Source organism: Amia ocellicauda, chromosome 23 (genome assembly GCF_036373705.1).
Source record: "Amia ocellicauda isolate fAmiCal2 chromosome 23, fAmiCal2.hap1, whole genome shotgun sequence".
NCBI lineage: Eukaryota > Metazoa > Chordata > Actinopteri > Amiiformes > Amiidae > Amia > Amia ocellicauda.
In genome coordinates, this window is record NC_089872.1 from 19,785,910 (window position 1) to 19,804,816 (window position 18,907).

The 18,907-nt window shown below is 49.7% G+C and overlaps 1 protein-coding gene across 2 annotated transcripts in view; it reads left to right on the plus strand.

The window, feature by feature from the left end:
• Window positions 1-18,907, plus strand: part of eml4 (EMAP like 4) — a 70,617-nt gene that overhangs the window by 31,096 nt on the left and 20,614 nt on the right. For both annotated transcript variants that reach the window (XM_066697227.1, XM_066697226.1), the window contains exons 2-7: window positions 4,975-5,157; window positions 10,566-10,695; window positions 11,639-11,842; window positions 14,419-14,550; window positions 15,429-15,454; window positions 16,399-16,431. In XM_066697227.1, coding sequence (XP_066553324.1) covers window positions 4,975-5,157; window positions 10,566-10,695; window positions 11,639-11,842; window positions 14,419-14,550; window positions 15,429-15,454; window positions 16,399-16,431 — 708 coding nt within the window. The remainder of the gene's footprint in view (window positions 1-4,974; window positions 5,158-10,565; window positions 10,696-11,638; window positions 11,843-14,418; window positions 14,551-15,428; window positions 15,455-16,398; window positions 16,432-18,907) is intronic.

Sequence of the window (18,907 nt, forward strand, 5' to 3'; positions counted from 1 at the left end):
TGAAGTGCGGGACGCTGGCAGGGCATTATGTGCAAGGCAGGTCAACAATGCTTTCCCGACAACTGTTTCTCTCGCTCTGTGCGAACAATGCCGGCGCCCACAGCGCTGAATACCTGGAACTGAATTAGCGGAAGGAGGTGAAAGCCCCTGGAATGTGTTGGCCCATTGAGAAATGTGACAAGTGGAGGAGCTTCCCTTCCTCTCTGAGCGGGGCGGGGGGGGAGAGCTGTTTAAAATCTGCAGACGCAGAGCTCAAGGCCACAGCTCCGCAGGTCAGGAATTACTGGGGGTTTACGACATATTCTCTGTGTGATTGAAGTAGCAGCTCATCTCTCAGCTGAACATGCACTGTAAAATTAAAAGAGAAAAAAGATGCTCATGATAATCCCTTTCGAGATATGTCGTGATATCGGCTGCCCTGTGCACTCCCTGTCCCAACCCATGTGCCACTTGCTTTATGTTACAGCACTTTACTGTAGAGTGATATGAAGAACAGTTTCTGACACAAGCAAAGATGTCTAATTAAAGAGACCGGTTCATATGCACTTTAAGCTACAGCTCCTCTGGCTCGGCCCACTGGGTGTTCGAAAGCGGGCGACACAGAGGGTGATTTATAATCAATCTTGCAAACATTTCAATGAGTTTTCCCCCGTGCATTTGTTTGCCATTCCTCTTTGGCTTTGTCAGCTAATCGAGCCCTGGTGGAACATTCTTGGCCCGCTGGTGGATTCCCCCACGAGCCGGCGGGACTTCAGCGTCTCGGGACTCCCGGCGGCCGTGGCGGCGTTCCAGACATTCAGATAAGCACAAGCACACTCGAGACGCATCGCTTTCTCATGGGCACAATATTGCAGTTGTTCTCTGCTGCACAGCCAGTGCAGTTGCATTCGTTCTGCTAGTCAAGTCTGAGTAGATATGAAAACATCATGGCAGATCATGGTTGAGAAGATCTGAGATGCTGTGAATTGAAACATGTGGAAACTGCCATCCAGAAGTGGATTGGTAAAGATGATTATGAGAGAGAGAGAGAGACAGATGGACAGATAGATAGATTCCCAGAGCACGTGATTTATTTCCCCCCCAACTCGCATGCTTATTCAAACCAGTACTTCAAATGACTTAAATCCTTACCAAAATAAACCGCTTCATACAGGAAAAGGGCTTTTAAAAGGAGCGGAGGTCTGGCCAGTGCTGTGCGCTCGCGTTGGAAAAGCCCGGCCGTGCGTTGAGACACGCACAGCGGGATTATCGTTAATGGAGAGGATGACATGAAACGCTTTTGTGCTGAAAGACTCGCTCGCAGGGGGCTGTATCAGATGTTCCGCTGTCCTGCACCATGGAAACACAAGAACAACTCTCCGGTTTGATCCGCTCCGCTGTGCAGACTCTGCGGTGCGGTGTTTTGCCAGGGCCTGGGTGTTGGTGTCGGTGGCCGCAGCTCAGGACGAAGCAAATGCCGTGCCCTGCCTCTCTTGTTTGCTGGTAAACGCACATGTTTATATAGTGCATAGAAAATAAAGTAAACAGGTTTGAAAGTACAGCTAATTCAGTCCTTTGTACTTTCAAACCTGTTCAAACCTTATTGATGCAGGAATCCTATCAGAGCTAGATTTGTGCTGTTGTTTCCAATTTAAGAATCTACAGAAGATTTGTCCCCAAGCAGGATTAAGTATATCAAGAAGCTAATCGTAACGTATAGGATTGTCTGGAAAACGTTCTGCGGATAACCCATGAAGAGGTTGCCGTGTGCTTTGTGAATAGTTTAAAGCAAAAAAGAATAGCTCAAACGAGACAGTCTATTTTTAACGTCAAACCTCCGCAACATTGTGAGACTTTATTGAGGAACCTCTGAAAACTCTGCCCTCCATTCTGGGCACCGACATCTGGCTGGAGATGTGTGGCGAGGCCTGCCTCTCTCGCCGCGTCTCTGCCTTTCCCTGCGCTTCTCTCTCTCTCTCTCTCTCTCTCTCTCTCTCTGTGACCTTTACTGACAGAGGGGGAAACTAAAGATCGTGCAGTTAGAGATGACAAGAACGCGGCTGCTCTCTGGCATCAGGAGCAGTTTTCTTTGTTTGCTCTAGGTGTGTCGTGCCCTTCAGCAGTGAAAGTTTAAATGATTTTTAAAGCTGAAATCCATGCGTGTAGTTTTTATTTTTTGTTGGTGTTCTGCATTCGTTTTGCCCTTTGATATTTATAATCTGGATATTTATTTTTATTATGAGGAAATTCTTTGGCGTGAGAGTAATTTAAATTGCAAAGTCACTTTCCAGGGTCACATGGAACCAGGAACCATACGTTTGTCTTCCAAAATCATTGCTCTTTGTGGTTATTTAATGTTTTTGTAGCTTTAGAAAGTAGCTAATGCCTTTTACTGTTCTCATCTCTGCCCTAATCGGCCAGGGCTGAGAGCGAATCGCAGCGTTTTCCGCCATCCTCGGCAGTAAAGTATCTTTACTGCTCTTGTGTGGACATGCAAATATTCAGCACCCGGCAATGATCTCACGAACAAGACTTTCGCGACAAGTGTTTTGCATAATGGAGCGCTGGTGCATGAACAAAATGCTCTTAACACAAGTGCTTCTCGAGTCTGCGGGGTGAAACTGGATACCGGCTGTGCGGATTCGCGTTTGGCCAAGCGGGCCGTTTTTCACGCTGTCCCTTAGGCGCTGTCCTGTCAGAGCAGAGACAACAATTACATGCCGTTACAGCCCCACTCCCCGCTCTGAGAGGCTTGGGTTGCAGCTCGATGTATCGTGGCACGTCTCCAGCCCCAGAGGATGAAAGATACAGAGGGACGAGGTATAGATCTGAGCTCAGGCTGAAACCGCTTCACCTGGTGGTTAGAGCTGCTGTTTAACCCAGGCTTGGATCCCCATCACTTGAGTTAATACAGAGAGCTGCCTTGGTCTCTTGATGGAAGAGAGAACCGGGAGAACCCAGCGTCTCTCAAAGAGCAGGGGTCAGATTAACAGCCCTTCCTGAGAGTTTCATGCTGGGGAACGGCAGCAGGAGCACATTAACTCCTGGCTTCAGTAGTGGGCCGAACATGCGGTGGCCCAGCCATTCCCTCAGAAACGCATCCAGGGCAGCCGGCTCAATAAAAGCCATTCAGAGTCCAACACCGATACTTACGATCACCCTCATTACCAGACTGGATGTTGGCACCGAATCCATGGGAAGCAAAAGGGTGTTTCATTTTAGCCTGTAATTTGACCTGTTAAAATAATTTCAGAACTATTGCACACATCTTTCTGGGAGAATTCCCCTCCCGTCCGCCTCTTGCTTCCCCGAGTTCGCCCTCCTCCGACGCTGCCCGTGTCTCTGCCGTCTCTTGTCCCCGCCCTGGGTGTCTGGCTGGCTGCCCGAGCTCCATCCCTCTCCTCTCCTCTCCTCTACTTCTTTGGCCTCCTAATCCTATCTTTCTTTCAACGAGGCCTGTTCTCCAAGATTTGCAGCTTCCAATAATTTTTTTACATGTGGAGGATTACAAATAAAGTAATTAAAAAAAAAAAGTAATGAAAAGGGAGAATCTGGACACAGTGGCTTTTAATCTTGAGGTCTTAGTCATAGCGCTTGGTTTCATTTGTATTTTTGGGAAATAAAAGGTTCTCTCTCTTTGCCTGGTCTGGAAAAGTGAAGTGTAGAGATGAGGTGCCAAGATGTTCACTATGTGTCCCTCAGTGAAGAATCTAACACAGAGTTACCCCCATGCCTGTGTGTCTTGGGTGGCATTTGACGTGTCCTCGATGTCTCTCTCATTTGAAGCCCAAGACTTCGCAAACGAATTGAAACCAAACCCTTTCCTCACGTTTGAAAACTGCAGAACGACTCATGTGTCCGGGGTCCTGGAAATCGGCCTGCTTCAGTCCCACTGTCCCAGGCCGTCCTGGGAAAGCGAGCCCACCCGAGACCTCAGTCGGCGGGGCACTAATGAGAAACCTCAGGATCCCATTTGCAGATTGAATACTTGGACCTCCAACCACTTTAGCGAGGAAATTACTGTGCATTCATCCAGCAATCAGAATGCAAACCGCAATTTCACTTGGCAAGATGCAGAAATGCAGCTATTAGTCACAGTAGGGCTGTGTGATATTCCTCTGTATCCTCTCCCTCTGCCAATGTCATTTCTGCGACGGCAGTGAGTAGGAAAAATGTCTTGAGAAGTGAAAGGAAGCTTGAAAGAGAGAATTGTTTGGGAGATGTTTGGGAAATAATTTTCTGATTTGCTTTAAAACGGCAGCAAAAAAATATATCCTGAACTCTTTGAACCGAGAGAGTTTTCTCCCCCAAACCCCCTCTGAAACCCTCCCCACCGTTCACACAAATAAATTGAGGTTATTGAACTGTGCAGTAATTCCTAATTGCACTCTCTACCTGGTCATGTTTTTAAGGAAACTGTCTCAAAACCTAACCTCGGTCAATTACCACAACAGGTTTTTCCAGTTCCTGACGCCTATTCCACAATGACGCCTCCCTTTGTGGACGAGAATTCGGCCTTGACCTGAAATATCGCCTGCAGTTAATCTGGCCAAATCCTTCTCTCTCCTTATTCAAGAAAAGTGTCATCCTTCCTTCTTTTCCTCCTATCTTAAGAACGACTGTGTTCTCTACTATATACATCTCCCCGAGGCGCTGTGAAAGACCGCTCTGTTCCTCTGCGGTGAGGGCGACGGTGTTCGGAGCAGAAGTGTCATTGTTGGCTGCGCCGTGGGTGCCGAGCTGTGGGCCGGTGGTCGGCTTTTGAAAGGCAGGATTGCTCTGAGCATGTTGGGGACACCGGGGACGGTTGATGCCCTGTTGTGGGAAGGGGAAAGGGGGTTTGTCATGTTTCTGAATTACTGATATCACTGTCCAGAATGTCTCTCTTTCTTTCTCCTGAGTGTGTGTGTCTCTCTGTCTCTATCACACTCTCTCTCTCTCCTGTATGACTCTCCTGACAGTCTCTCCCTCTCCTTCTCTCTTTCCCTGCTGTAGATGACAGCATCTCGGGCGCGAGCGCCTCGGACGTGCAGGACCGGCTGTCGTCCCTGGAGCTGCGCGTTCAGCAGCAGGAGGACGAGATCACGGTGCTGAAGGCCGCGCTGGCCGACGTGCTGCGGCGCCTGGCTCTCTCCGAGGACACGGCCGCCGCCATGAGGAAAATGCCCCCCGGCAAAGGTACGACCCACCCCACGTCGCTGCCCCCTCCTGGCTGAGCTCAAGAGGACCGGGTCTCAACACGGTAGATGGCCTAGGGCTCTCGTTTATGCTTTTTGATAACGAGCACCCAGCTGGGGCGCATAAAACCTCCGTCGGGATGTCTTTAAAAGAGTTAAAGCAACAGTGAGCCGAGCCAGGATTTCTACCCAATAAATCTGACCGCCGGACTCATACGGCCAGAGCACTTTAGGGTCCCGGCTGTATTGGTTTAATGATCTGTGAGTCTCTCCGGCCCGGTTGTGTATTCATTTATTTTGATTACAGCGTGCTGGGAGCGCTTGTTCTCCCCGTGGTGGACGGCGATCTCTCTGTCTCCAGGCTGAGGTGGGGGACGTCTCGGGGGACCGGTTCAGTCCAGCGCTGGTTAGAGGAGCCAGACGGACGTTATCCTCTCTCTCTTTCCGCCGACAAGACCTCGGTTAGCAGCGCCTAATGGAGCTTAAATGGAATTGTGTCAGGAAATGACATTAAGATCCTGCCGAGAAGTGAATATGATTCTGTATTTCAGGAGACAGAATGACTGCACAATATCTCATCAGATCAATTAATTAACCAATTAGATTGTTTAATTTAATTTTGTGAGCACTGAGGGGTAATTTGATTGCTTTAAGGCTGAATACAGGCACTGAGGGTTACTGGCTATATGGGTAAATTACTGGTAAAATAACATCCTTGCCAAGCACGATTACTGAAAACCATTGGAGGGTAAATAGAGAAGCTCTTTTTCTCCTTTTCTCTGTGAGCGATTCAGGCTTGTTTAACTTCTCTCGCCCTCCCTGCCTCTGTAAAGCGTTTGAGCAGCAGCTGCACGGTGAAGCCTGATTGCCACAGGTAAATATTTACCCCGGCGCTAAATAAACACAGCTTGTTCGTCCGGATTGAACACCCTGGTCAAAGGCTGGCGTTCGTGAACCCACCCCCAGCTCCGCGTGTGTCTGTGGCCAAGGCTCGAGTTGACCCGGTGTCTGAGTGAGGGCTCTGGGACGGCGTTGGACGCACAGTAGTGGGTTTGTGTGCAAGCCGGGGGTTTGGGTCAAAGGGTTTTTCATGGTGCAGTCGGGACACTGCGGCGCTGTCCTGGTTGCACCGTCTGGGCGGGGTGGGGGGGCACATGAAATAACACGATCAAAACCCGTGGCTCTGCTTGTTTGGAGTGGGAGCCCGACCGAGACCGAGACGCAGGGAGGACGGGCACATAAAAACCTGAAACCAGACAAGGGCTGGCAGAGAGACAATGGCACCAATTGTAGCATCTCTGAGTCTGAGAGAGAAAAGTGTGCTACTCCCCTACCCTCACTAAAATGCATATTAATCTCCATCATGAAGCTCTTGTTTACTTAGTCTTTTTTTGCAGCTTGAAGAGCATCAGATGCTTAAACAATACGAACCTGTTAAGCTAAACACTTTGACGAAAGTGCTTCCTGTCTGACCCCGTGTTATAGCCAGTCTCTCTTTCGCCAGGTAATTCGGTCCACAACTCCGTGCAGAAAACCCTCTTACGCCGAGGGGCAGTATTTTGACACGGGCGTCCTGTTGTAAAAGCCTGACGTTCCTCTCTGGGCTCGCGTTGCTTCTGTGGTCCGTTTCAAACTAGATTGATTGGTGGATAAAGCACAGCCAGCGGCAGCGGAGACGAGCCCTGAGTTCACGGTGACCTCGTCTCAGGTCAGCCCATCTCAAGCGTGGTGCCGTGGTGACAATGCCTCTATTGACAGCGCCAGGACAAGGGCTTGAGGTTCAGGAGCTTTCATTCTTTGTTTTTGAACCGTTTATTGAGTGTTGAGTGGTTTCAGTTGCTGCAATGTTAATTGTAGCCCCCTAAGTGCCATTCTTTTTATCTTCCCATGATTAATATGATGGCATATCTGCTGAGATCAGTGTGCGCTTGTAGGAGATCATCGCTCCTGCTTACTCAGGGTGTAACACAGTCTTGCTGTTGCAACACCCTCTGACCTCTCTGAGTTTCTCAGAACAAAAGCGCAAGGTGGGCTTGCCAACTCAAACAGAAAGGGTGGGTTTCAGTGCGTGCGCGGGGCCCCATTGAGGGTCGGTAGCTTGAGGTTATTTTCCCTCCGTAACGATCGCTCTGAGAATCTGGGCTCCCTGCCTCTGATACAGCGGGCCCCGGTCTCTGGACGTGCATAGGGGAAAAAAAATAAGAGCTAGAATCCCCAACCAGATTTCCAGTCTTTCAACCTGTGACTCTCGGCTTCAGGAAGATAACAGCCCGGCGTCCGTTGTTGATGAGGGCCGAGCGTAAAGTGGGCTGGGCTCGACCCCCTTCGGCAGCCGTGGGGCCCCTCCTGGCTCGGTTACCTGGCTCGCACTCCCCTCCCCCCACCGCCCAGCAGTGAAACAGTTAAACGACCAGCCGGAGCGAGAACGGGGTCCCTGCCAAGTGCGAGAAGAATACCTCCATTCATTGCTGGCCCCCGGTTCAGCTGTATCGCTTAACAGGGCTCCTCTGTCACTCGCTCGTCCGACCCGGCTTTCCCAATGATCCCCGGGCTGCTTCATCCCGCCCCTCACCGAGACTCCCCTCTCCGGCACGGGGGGCTCTGACAGTGTGCTGGTTGACGTCGTGCCACTGGGGGCCACATTTAAAACAGACGAATGCGACTGCCAGACGTTTATGCAAATATAAATGGTTTTAAAACCAAGCAGTATTAATGTATTCTGAACCTAAGACTTCTAAATTATAATTATTGATTATAATAATAATACTGTAAACATTTTGAGGTTTAAGTGTACTTAGTTTAGGTTATTGTCTTGACTAGTGTTCGTTGAAGAAGTCCAGACCGGTGTGTCGGAGTCCAGCTCGGCCCAAGTGTGAGGTCATCTCTCTGGCCGCTCCCTTCACAGCGGACCCAGGAGGTCACCGCCAGCGCTTTAGCTGCTGTTTTATCTCATTATGACGTCACTGGAGGCTAATTCTATTACTGGGACGGCGACTTTCAGGGACATGGTGTGTGACATGTTCCACCCGAGAGGGCCGCTAAAATCCTGTCATAGTCTGCCTGTGTCTTCTGTGAAAGATGCCGTGTGACTTTTCTGGTGTCCCGTGTAGCATTCAGATGCGTGTGTCATGGCACACTTACGGAGTCCCATTACGGAGCCCCGGCGCATGTATGTGTTGCTGTGCGTTGGTGCTGCACAGAGGAACCCCCCAGTGCCTTGTTATGAGCCGTCCGCAGCGCTCAGGTGCAGGAAGACACCCAAAGAGAGGTTGTGAGACCAGTGCTCCTCAGAGGGATGCTGTATTGCACTTTTATCACAGCACAAAGAAAAATAAAGGTAGAGAAGAGAACCTCAACATGCAGAATAATGTCAACATAAACCCCAAATAAAACTAGGACACACCAAAGTTGTTTTGAAGTCTGTAAAATACTCCCCCTGCCAGCTCTAGCTTAAATCTGCTCTGTACAGTAACTGGGGTCTATAAAATCAGCCGCTTCACCGGAGGATGACCTGGGCCTCAGGAATGCGGGATGTGGATCCACCTGATCTCGTTTTACAATAACACTGAGAAGGCCGTAATCAAAATCGATTTTCGGCTCCGAGAGCAGCTTTTATTTGGAGATCTCTGGTTTCCCCCGTCCCACTGGCGTAATCGCCAACATCTGGAGCCGGCCTCCAGCGCAGCCGGAGGAGAGAGATTCAAACTGACAGGGGGTCAACAACAATTTACCATAAACACAGAGAGAGACATTCCTTGGGAGAAATGTCAGGGAACAGTGTGTGTGTGTGTGTGTGTGTTCACAAATCACCTTTAATTTGAGTCTGCTGTGGTTGTGATAATAATTGTCTTCGTTCGGATGGATGAGGTGTGTGTGTGTGAGAGAGAGCGTTTTCTTTTTCCACATCACTTTGATCCTCCCTCACTCCACACGCCCCCAGTTGCGTGCGCCGCTCCGTTGAAGTACCGCACTGTCCAGATTGTGATCGTGGAAGGTGCCATGGAGTGGGGGGGGGAAGGCACTGTGTGTGTTACAAGCTTTTCTTAATCTGATACTTCAACTCAGTGATGCGGTACTGTGCCTGAAAGCGGCTGTTGCTTTTCTGTGGCCGCTTCCCTCTCCCACCTTGGAAATCGTGTCTCCTGGTCTGTCTGACCCCACCGCTGAGGGCAGGGGTGGATTAGACGCATCCGTGACGCAGCGGGGCGCCTGCACGAGCAGCAGGGGGCCCGTGAGTGTGTCAGATGGGAGAGGTCTCAGAGGGGCAAGGCACCGTGGACTCGTCTGGGCGGCAGCTTTATCCGGCGACCCTGTGCTCTGGTATTGGCGTAAAAAACAGCTCACGTTAGGTCTCTCGGGTCTTACTGGGTCAATGCGTCAGGTGAGAGGTGACTCATGGCCACCGAAAGCATCTTAATGCATTATGTATGTGTTTATTAATCCTCCGTGTCTGTGTTCTGGCGGGCTGAGCAGGATCGTGTGAGAGGAGAGGCGAAATGCAGGGTTATCCCATCCGTGTTTAGTGGAGACGGGGGGTAATGGTCCATGAAGCTGAGGCATGTGTTCGGTGACACCAGATCTGTGAAATCAGCCGTGCGTGATGCGTGTCTCAACTTCACAATGGATTATCATGTAAGGCAGTTTGATTATATCTTCATCTGTTTATTTGATCTTGCGTGGGGAAATCCGTCTCTCGTCGCCGCGCCCCGCCGCTAAAAAGGGGGCATCATTATTCACAGAAGAGACTCGGTTTGATTCAGCTCTCCCTGCTCTGCTAATGAACTCTTAAGTCAATTATCTCGGGAACCGGCTCCAGGTTCCTGTAATCTGTTCTCTTTTATCCAATTAAAAAGTCTGGGTGGGGGGGGGGGTGTTGGGTTGGAATAGGGATTCTGGCTGTAATTAATCCCTCTCTTTGTCCTTCCTTCCCAACATCCTCCTCTCAGCAGGCTTCAAACAACCCCAACCCCAGCAAACCCTCCCCTTCCTCCACGCACACTCTTCCATCCTCTCCTCTCTCTCCCTCTCTCCATTCAATTCAGTTCAATTCAAAACAACTTTACTGGCATGTTTACACAACTGTTGCCAAAGCATGTACAATACAGGTGATACATAAACACAAGAAAATATACATCACTCCTGATATCACTTTCCTGAGGGTCTCTCTCTTTCTCTCTTCTGTATCTCTCCTGAGTCTGTCTCTCTCTGTCAATCTAACATCTCAGGTTTTCCCGTCCTCCATGTCCTCTCTGTCCCTCTTTCCCCCCCACAGTCCATCTTACTGTCACACGTTTACTCTCCTTTTTACCCTCTCCATCTGTCCCTGTCCATCCTGTCCTGTCCTGTCCTCCACCTGCTCTTTAACCCCCTGCTCTCTCTCTCTCTCTCTCTCTCTCTCTCTGTCCACAGGCCAGAACCCCCTGCGCGAGGCCTACTCCATGTCCTGCATCGCCAATGGCGGCTCCTCCGGCCGCAAGCCGGCGCACACCTCCTCCGTGTCCGTGGCCAAGAAAGAGACGCTCGCCTCCGCCGCCAAAAGGTACCGATCCCCGTCTCCCTCTCGCCGACGCCTTTTTCGCCACGTCGGTCCATCTCTGTTCCTCCCCCTCTCTTTTATTTTCGTATGACTCATATTTTCAAACCACAGAAAGATCAGGAAAGAGATAAAAACACAAACTGCATTTTGTTATGTTTTAATTTGACTGCCAAATGAATACTTACTTTTATCAGCCTCCTGCCGACTCCGAGGGACTTTCATTTTGGTTAATGATACCTCACGTCCCCCACACTCCCCTAAACACCCTTCCTCAGGTATTTTCCTAGTGTTTCAAGCTGCCGGATCTTCTGCTGACAGCTTCAGTGGATCTCCGAGGCCTCCCTACACAGATTACGGGTCGATTGAACAGGGAGCCGTGCTTGGAAATGTCTTCCTATGAGGAGCGAGAGAAAAAACACTCTGGCACCTGTGGCTGTCATGCCATCTGCCTGATAAATGGTTCCTGGAAGCTGCTGTTTACACTGAGTTTAGTTATAATGTCACACCAGTGAAGATGACACACTGGGAATCGAATCATCACCTGGGGCGTCCAGTGGCTGAATGGGTGATGCTTCGATTCCCAGGAACTGGATATTGACTTGCTTTCCCGCTCTGGTCCAGCTGCAGTATTTAAATCAGTGGTTACTTGGAAATGTGTGGTAGATGATGGGATATTCACACCCTCACCCAAAACAAGTTTAATTAATGATTGCTGTACTAGGCCCGGTCCCTGGGCTCCAACGGTTGCAGACTGAATGAACGTTCCCATCTTTAACATTAACTTTCCTTCCCTGTCCTTGAAGACGATGCCGGGGTCTGCCGCACTGTCTCACTCACTCTCTCTCTCTCTCTCTCTCTCTCTCCTCTCTCTTTGGTTTCTGTGGGGGGGGTGTCCCTCTCTCCCATTCCCTCCCCACGGGTTTTGACCCCTTTGTTGTTCTTCCAGCGGCCCGGAGAAAAAGAAGGACAAACCACCGATGGAAGGGATAAAAGAGAAGGAGGAGGCCACCGAGAGAGCCCCCGCCAGCCCCTGCGGCCCACCCGCCTCGGCCCCCCAGGCGCCGTCGCCCTCCAGTCACCCTTCCTCCCCCCATCCCCCCCAAACGCAAAGGCACACCCCAGAGAGCAAGAGCGCCGCGCCACCCAAAAGGTTCCCGAAGCTCCCGGCCGCGCAGCCTGGCCGCGCCAGAGGGTAAAAGGGTTGTAATGTTTCAGGAGGGGAGACTATGTCCCGTCCGCCCCGGCGCTGACTCGATGCCGAGCCGGGCCTCTCTCTCACCCTGACATCCTCCACACTTTCGTAGCTCCCCAGGAAGAACGTCTCGCTCCTTCTCTGCTGACGACCTGGCCTTTCAAAACCTTAACTTCTGCTTTGTTTACATTTCTTTCTTCATCCAAACCTCCCATCTCTCGTCGAGCTTCCATCGTAAACCCCCCGCCTCCACGCCGCTTAAGACCAGGCCGACGTGACTGCCCACACACACACACAGACTTCTGAACCCACGTGGGGGAGCGCCCGATGAAACCAGAGCCAGCAGGCGCTCATGATTAACACATGTTTGGGTAGCAGCAGCAGCAGCAGTGACTGGGCAAGGCTGTTATTAAAATCTCAAGCCCCGGATCGTGGGCTGCCACGCTGCTCCCGGTTTCAGATGCCATCTCTACCAGTGGCTGGATGCCAGATACGATTTCCCCTGCAGATGCGCACAGTAGGTAACCTAGATCATGAAAGGATGCCAGCAAGGGAGGAAGACCCGTTTCGAGTCCGCAGTTTGAGGTTTTTGGCTGGAGCTGAACGCAGATGCTCATTTTCTTTGAGTTTTCAAAACATAAAAGACTCTAGACTCGATAACTGCTCTCAAACCAGCTGTTAACCCAGAGAATCTGAATAATCGAACAGGTTTGAGAGGAGATATTGCAGAAACCAGCATTACAGTGCATTAGAGCTGCTCCCGCTAACTCAAAAATAAACGAGCCTGCCAGTCTTCCTGGAAATGCGATGGGTTATTACTGCCGGAGTGCAAATCGTAGCAGGGAGGTCGTGCCTGTGATTGAAAGTGAGTTTTCTTGCTCGCTCGTAGTCGCTTGCGTCGCCCATCTCCGCGCCCCGGGGCGACTCCACTGTCGGTCCACTTGTTGTTGATTTTTCTTGGCATTACTTTCAGTGGAAAAAACTTAAAGAAATTACGTATATAATCGGCAAGGAACGATCTCTTAATCTATTTCAGCGTCTTTCAGATGTTTCACATGAAGCTGCCATCGCCCCCCGAGGTGAACCCACGATGCTGCTGCTCTCGGCTCAACCCCCATCCCCAACATCGCCTCCCATCCTCCCCTTTCAGAAACATTACAACCCTGACCCGTTGACAGCAACCGTCTCTTCGCTGGAAATAACCTGTTTGGCTTCTGTGGTCGCCGTGGTCCGGGTCACTTCTCTACGTCTCTGTCTGGGCCTTCTCCCCTGGCGTCTGGAGGCTCCTGGGTTTGACTAGATCCGACCAGGGACGCCTTGGTCTCTTCCTCCCTGTGTTGACAGCAGTGTCAGTGTAGTACATCCTTTTAAACGAGACCTTCTGGTAGAGAGAAGCATCTCAGAAATCCCTTAATCGGCAACACTATAATCCCCCTTCTACTGGTCCCATATTCCTTTCAAAGGAAGTCTGTCTGTAATTACCTATCCTTGCTTAAACCAAACGAGAGATATTAACAGTTTTGTTGATCTGCCATAATTAAAAAAAAAAAAGTTAAAGTTTAAAGCACACTTTCTAATTTATCTCTTTTGAAGACTCAAGCCAGAGCAGAAGCCTCAATTACATTTCCTCCTAATTGCAAAGCAGCAGCTAAAGCTCGGTCCCCACAAGTGCCGTTAGTGAACCCATCATCTCCACGCCCATCACCCCAGTGCCTCGGGGAGACCCCCGCGGAGACGTGATCCGGACCACTCTGGCTCCTAACTGCGATTAACACTCTCTCCCTCAGCGCCCCTGTGTGAACAGCACCTGCATGCGGGTTTCTGCCTCCCCTCGTTCACGCTCGTCTGTTTTTAATCGTCCTCTGATGCTCTGACGCTTCGGCCTGCGTTTTCCCCCTCACGGAGCCTTGGGGGCCCCGTGCCACTCGGCGGCCCCCCCGTCTACTAATCTGCGCTGGGGGTCTGTGCTTTCCCCTCTCCGCCGTGTGCATGGCGGGGGGCTCCCCTGCTGTGGGACTCTGACTTAACACTGCATCTCTGTTTTTGTTCCTGTCCAGCGGGCGTTCTGCGGAGGGCCTGCCTCTTGTCTCTGTCTCTGCAGCTCGGCTCCGGTGTACTCAGTGTCCTATCTTGTCTGGGGGGGTGCCAGGGCTCTGACAGCGGTGTGGGTGGGAAAATTGGCTGGGGGGGGGGGAAGTACTGTTAATGCCCAAATTTAAGGACTGTAAGATTTCATTTGATTATTATTTGTTTGAGAGAAATTCTCAGATTTCTATTGAGAAAATCACTTTGTTTATTGTTTATTTATAATACAAAATGGAATAGGGAAGAAGTGCAACCATGTCAACCCCCCCAGAAAGTTAGCCTCTCTCTCTCTCTCTCTCTCTCTCTCTCTCTCTCTCTCCTGAGAGACTGAGAGAGGGATGTTCCCCGCTCTGGGTCCGAGGCCCGTGGAAGTGACGAGTCCTGTCTTTCTGTCTCCTCTCTTCCTGTCTCCCGTGCTGTCTCGTGCTTGGCGAGAGCGGGGGTCACAGCATGAAGAGGGGCTCTGGGATCGAGCGTTCGCAGAGCAGCACCTGGGAGACGTCAGAGGACAACAGGAACAAGCTGGTGAAGGCGGCCTCCACCTCCAAACTGCTGTCCAAAATGGTGAAGAATGCAGAGAAGTGAGTGTCCCCGATTCCCGTCCACAGGCACCCGAGCCCGGCCCGCTTCCGAGTGAAGGACTGTTCTGCCTCATCCAGACAGCGCTCAGACGCGAAGAAAAGGTTTAAAGCCAATCACTCCGAGCCTGATGAGATGGAATTCGGTAATAGGTTTCAGCCTTTGATGGTGGAGTTAAAGACTCTGGCTCTTTCAGCGCGCCACCCATCCCATGACAGGTTAATACGGTCGACAGGGCGCTGATCCGGGCGCGTGCCTGTCGGTAGTGGTACTGGACATGCCTCGGCTCGCTGCACGTCTCCCCTCCTGCCAGGTGCGGAGTGTTGTGGGCTAAATATTTAGCCTCCTTTGTGGCTACGGTGTTCGGTACATTTTAATTTAGTTTTATTTGTTCTGTATTTATTTTTTCCCCCTACAGAACAGAACATAAAAGAAATAAAACTAAATGAAAATGTACCACACAGCATAGCCACTGTAGAGACAGGCTGGACTGAGACTGTGCTCTGACAGGCCATACGCAGCTCTCCGTACGAGCGGCAGGTTGCTCTGGAGTCGAGGCAGTCGCTAAATCATGGGCGCAGCGATTAACATCTGGCCCGGCTCCAGAGATCCCCGTCGCAGATAATGCATCGACTTGTCAGCAGCATGGCTCAGTCGAGGCTCGGGGGGGCTCTGAATAGGAGTCTGTCTCGGTTGCTCAGCGCCAAAAGGGACGGTTAACCCCTTCCTGGCCTGCAGGGCGATCTTACAAGGCTTATTTCTTGAGCTGCAGACGCGACAAACATTGTATTTTCTCGCCACATCTCGGCAAAATCCTTGAAATGCACACAGTGTATCCCAGCCCTTTTAATCATTACTGTCTTATGTTTTTCACTTACAGGCACAAAGAGCCAATTATCAGCCAAGGTAAGAAGCAATAACTTAACTGTTTCTCTCTAATTGTAGCTGCTCCTCTCATTGTCGTGTTCATTACTGTTCCCCGCCCCTCTCCAGCGCCGAGCGGACGCACTCAAGGGCCGTCCCAGTTCAGTCGTCCACGGCCCTCGCTTTTGTTTACTCTCCTCATCTGTCGGCCCTCGAGGTCGTTCGGAGTCGTCATCCCGGCAGCTAGACCACTCTGGTATTTTTATTGCTGAAATAGCGTAGAGTATTTCATCACTATCTGACCTTGACAAAAGCTGCGTTCGGCTGCAGATTCCTTCTTGGCAGGTCGGCCGCAGTAAGTGTTGTAATTGGCCTTGCTCTGGCCTGTGGAAGGGGGGGATTATTAATAGCAGGCACATCCTCCCTGAGCCCAGCTGCGTGATTATGAGGAAGGGCTTGTCAACCCGAAGGAAGGAGTCACTTAAAACATGACACAACTGCGACCCTCCGTCTCCGAGCGCAGATTCGGCTACTGCTGTCTGGCCCAGCGCTCTGCACAAGGGCAGGGATGAAGACTCGGTTAGCAGCGCATCTGAAAAGCAGGTTTTTCTTTTCCCTAAGCCAATCAAATCACTAAACACTTTGTTTGAATAGGCATTGCTTATTTTTACATTGTGTGGGACTTACTAACACTTGTGTAAACTGTTGGCTCCACGAGTTGTCAGAATGAGTGAAGTTACCTTGCAATTCAGTCTGCAGGCTATCCGACGTCTCTGTAAGCCCTCCTGTCACGATTACGAACTCTGAGGAACCCTTCCCAGATCTTCCCTCTGCCCCACTTTCTGTCTTCTCATTTTATGGCCACATCTTAATTTGGGAGTCAGTGTTCAGCTGCATTTATTTTTTATTTTTTGTGTATTATATTTTTGTTTTCCTTTTTCGTTTTTTGTTTTGTTTGAGTGATTTTATTTCTGTCTCATAACCAGCAAAAATGTCAACACGAGAGAAAAACTGCCAAGGTAAGACCCTCATCTCAGGAGTGACCGGGTGTTGGGGTCACTCCGTGTACTGCGCCCGGCTGCCCGCTCTCTGTCTCTCCGTGTGCGTCTCTCTCTCTCTCTTCGGTCTGTGTGTCTCAGGGCTTTGCTTCTCAGTGTGAAGGTGTTGCAGGGTGCGAAACAGCCCAGCGCTCGTGTCCCAGCCTCAATACTGTCAGGATCCGAGTAGGAACCGCGCCAGATGGCCAGGCCTTTGCTCGGTCCCCCATGAGCCGTCTGAACTGACGCACTACTGACTCACGGCGTTTAACCCCCCACACCCACGAACCAAGAACGAAGTGTGCAATAAATCCCAGAGTCAGAGTGAATAAAACATTCCTGAGTCTAGTCAGCTATGATCTTCTTAATTTCTTAAAACAAAAACAAATGTAAATTCGGATTTTGCACAAGAGCCCACAAGGTGATGAATTGGGTGATTTTTAACAGGATATACACAAGAGTTCACTGAGTTTACTCTTTATGAAAACCTCCTTTGAATCAAGTAGGTGTTTTTTTCTTTTGAAACAACCTTGACTCCGTTAGAAGAAAAAAATCTGTCCTCTGAGTATTGTTAAACTGTAAAATATTGCCTTGTGTGATAATAGTGGCAGAAATCAGGCTGACATTTTCATCTCATCATGCTAGGAATAAAAACTTAATTAATGTCATTCTTGCGCTCATGGACGGGACCCTCGCTCCGCCAGGATGCAGAGGAATGTCCTGTGTGAAAAACATCCCTCCTCCACCTCGGGTCGAGCCAGTGTAAATATTCCCAGACCCGGAGAAATGCGCTCCGATTATATAGCGGAGGATGAAAATGTTGCGGTATTTTTTTTTTATTGCGGTATTGTTTTTCTTTTTGACAAGTGGGCTGTAAAGTAAAATATAAACATTTTGTTCTCCTTCTTTTAAAAACATACTGGGTGCCAGGGGTCTTTCTCTGGGGTCTCCGAAATTCAAGATTCAGACGCAACTAGTGACGTGCATTTGCCGGTTATCTCTGTGAGCAGCGGTGGAGTGAAAAAACGGGATCTTGCTCCAGATTTGCGCATATTATTTTTGCTATTACTGATCGTTTTTTATCATTGTGGTGCTTGGTTTCCGAGGAGGGGCTGAATTTCGAACTCTGCAACAGATTGCATGTGGACGGCGGTGCTCTCTCCTGGTTTGAGGGGTGCTGTAGGGGTCAGCGCCACGCCAAAAATGTACACTTTATAACAAAACTGACTCGCTGCCTCCTTAACCCTTCACTGACTGAGCTGGGGCATCTCTCAAGCACATCATGACAAAAGTAGACAGTGCAAGTACCCCAAACTGCAACTGAAGCTTGCGGGCGTTGCCACCCTCTGACAGAGACTTTTCCTACATGATTGAAATGCTGCCACCCTCAGTGTAAAGAACAGGGGCCAGTTAAGAGATTGGATTGGGGTCTTTAGATCGGTTTGTGATTGCCGACTTAATTCATCATATGTTTTCATTGGTTTTACTCCAATTTTTATTCGATTTTTGTTGTTTTAACGTGTGAAAATATCCTCAATCTGCACTCTATGAACTGCTCCTCTCACACCAGGTCTCATTTTAGGCAAAGAAATAAGAGGAGAAGTTTAGTCTGTGGCCAGCGCAGTTTGGACGATAGACAAGGCAAATAAATTCCAGCCATCCCAGTTAGTGAAACCGTACCTTTCCTGCAGTTCGAGTTCTACCGCGGCTCCCTGTTTATTTCTCTTCAAACTCCGTCTGAATTTCCATCTCGCTTCCTCCTGCTGCTTTCTCTCTCGCACAGCACTGTCCGTGTGCCTTCGCTTGGATTTTTGTAGCATGAATAACATTATAAAAGATGCCACTGTGCATGTCTGTCCACTAACCTCAATCGGTCTCTTTGGACCTCAGTGTTGGTGACACATATGTGCGTATTTAATATACAAAGAGACTACATTTGCATTTTTTATGTTGTATATGTTGCATATGTTTGCTTTAGTTTCAGTTTCAGATAGCAGTGTCTCTCCTATATATAATAATGATGATAATTAAACAGGAATGAAAAGTGAGGCATGCTTTTCGATTCTGAAGACTGTTTTAGTCTTCCCTTTATAGTTCAGCTTTTGAGAAAACAAACCCAAAAGACAGAGTAAAAAGAGACACCATAAACTGTTGAGTAACTAAGACTGTCCTGCCTGGAGGGGGGAAGGGAAGAGAGAGAGAGAGAGAGAGAGAGAGAGAGAGAGAGAGAGAGAGAGAAACAGCGTGTGAATCTGTGCCAGTGGTTCTTTGTGGGACACACCCCTACCTAATTACAGGGGGGGGAAGCGTGGAGGAAAATAGTGGCTGGTACTTTCCCTTTGTAAAGAACAAACAAAGAGCTGTAATTTTATGGCCCTGATGAAGAAAGGGCAGAATACTATGTTTTTGTTTTTTTCCATCCCTCTAATTAGAGACTTACCTGGGAGTGGGTGGGAAT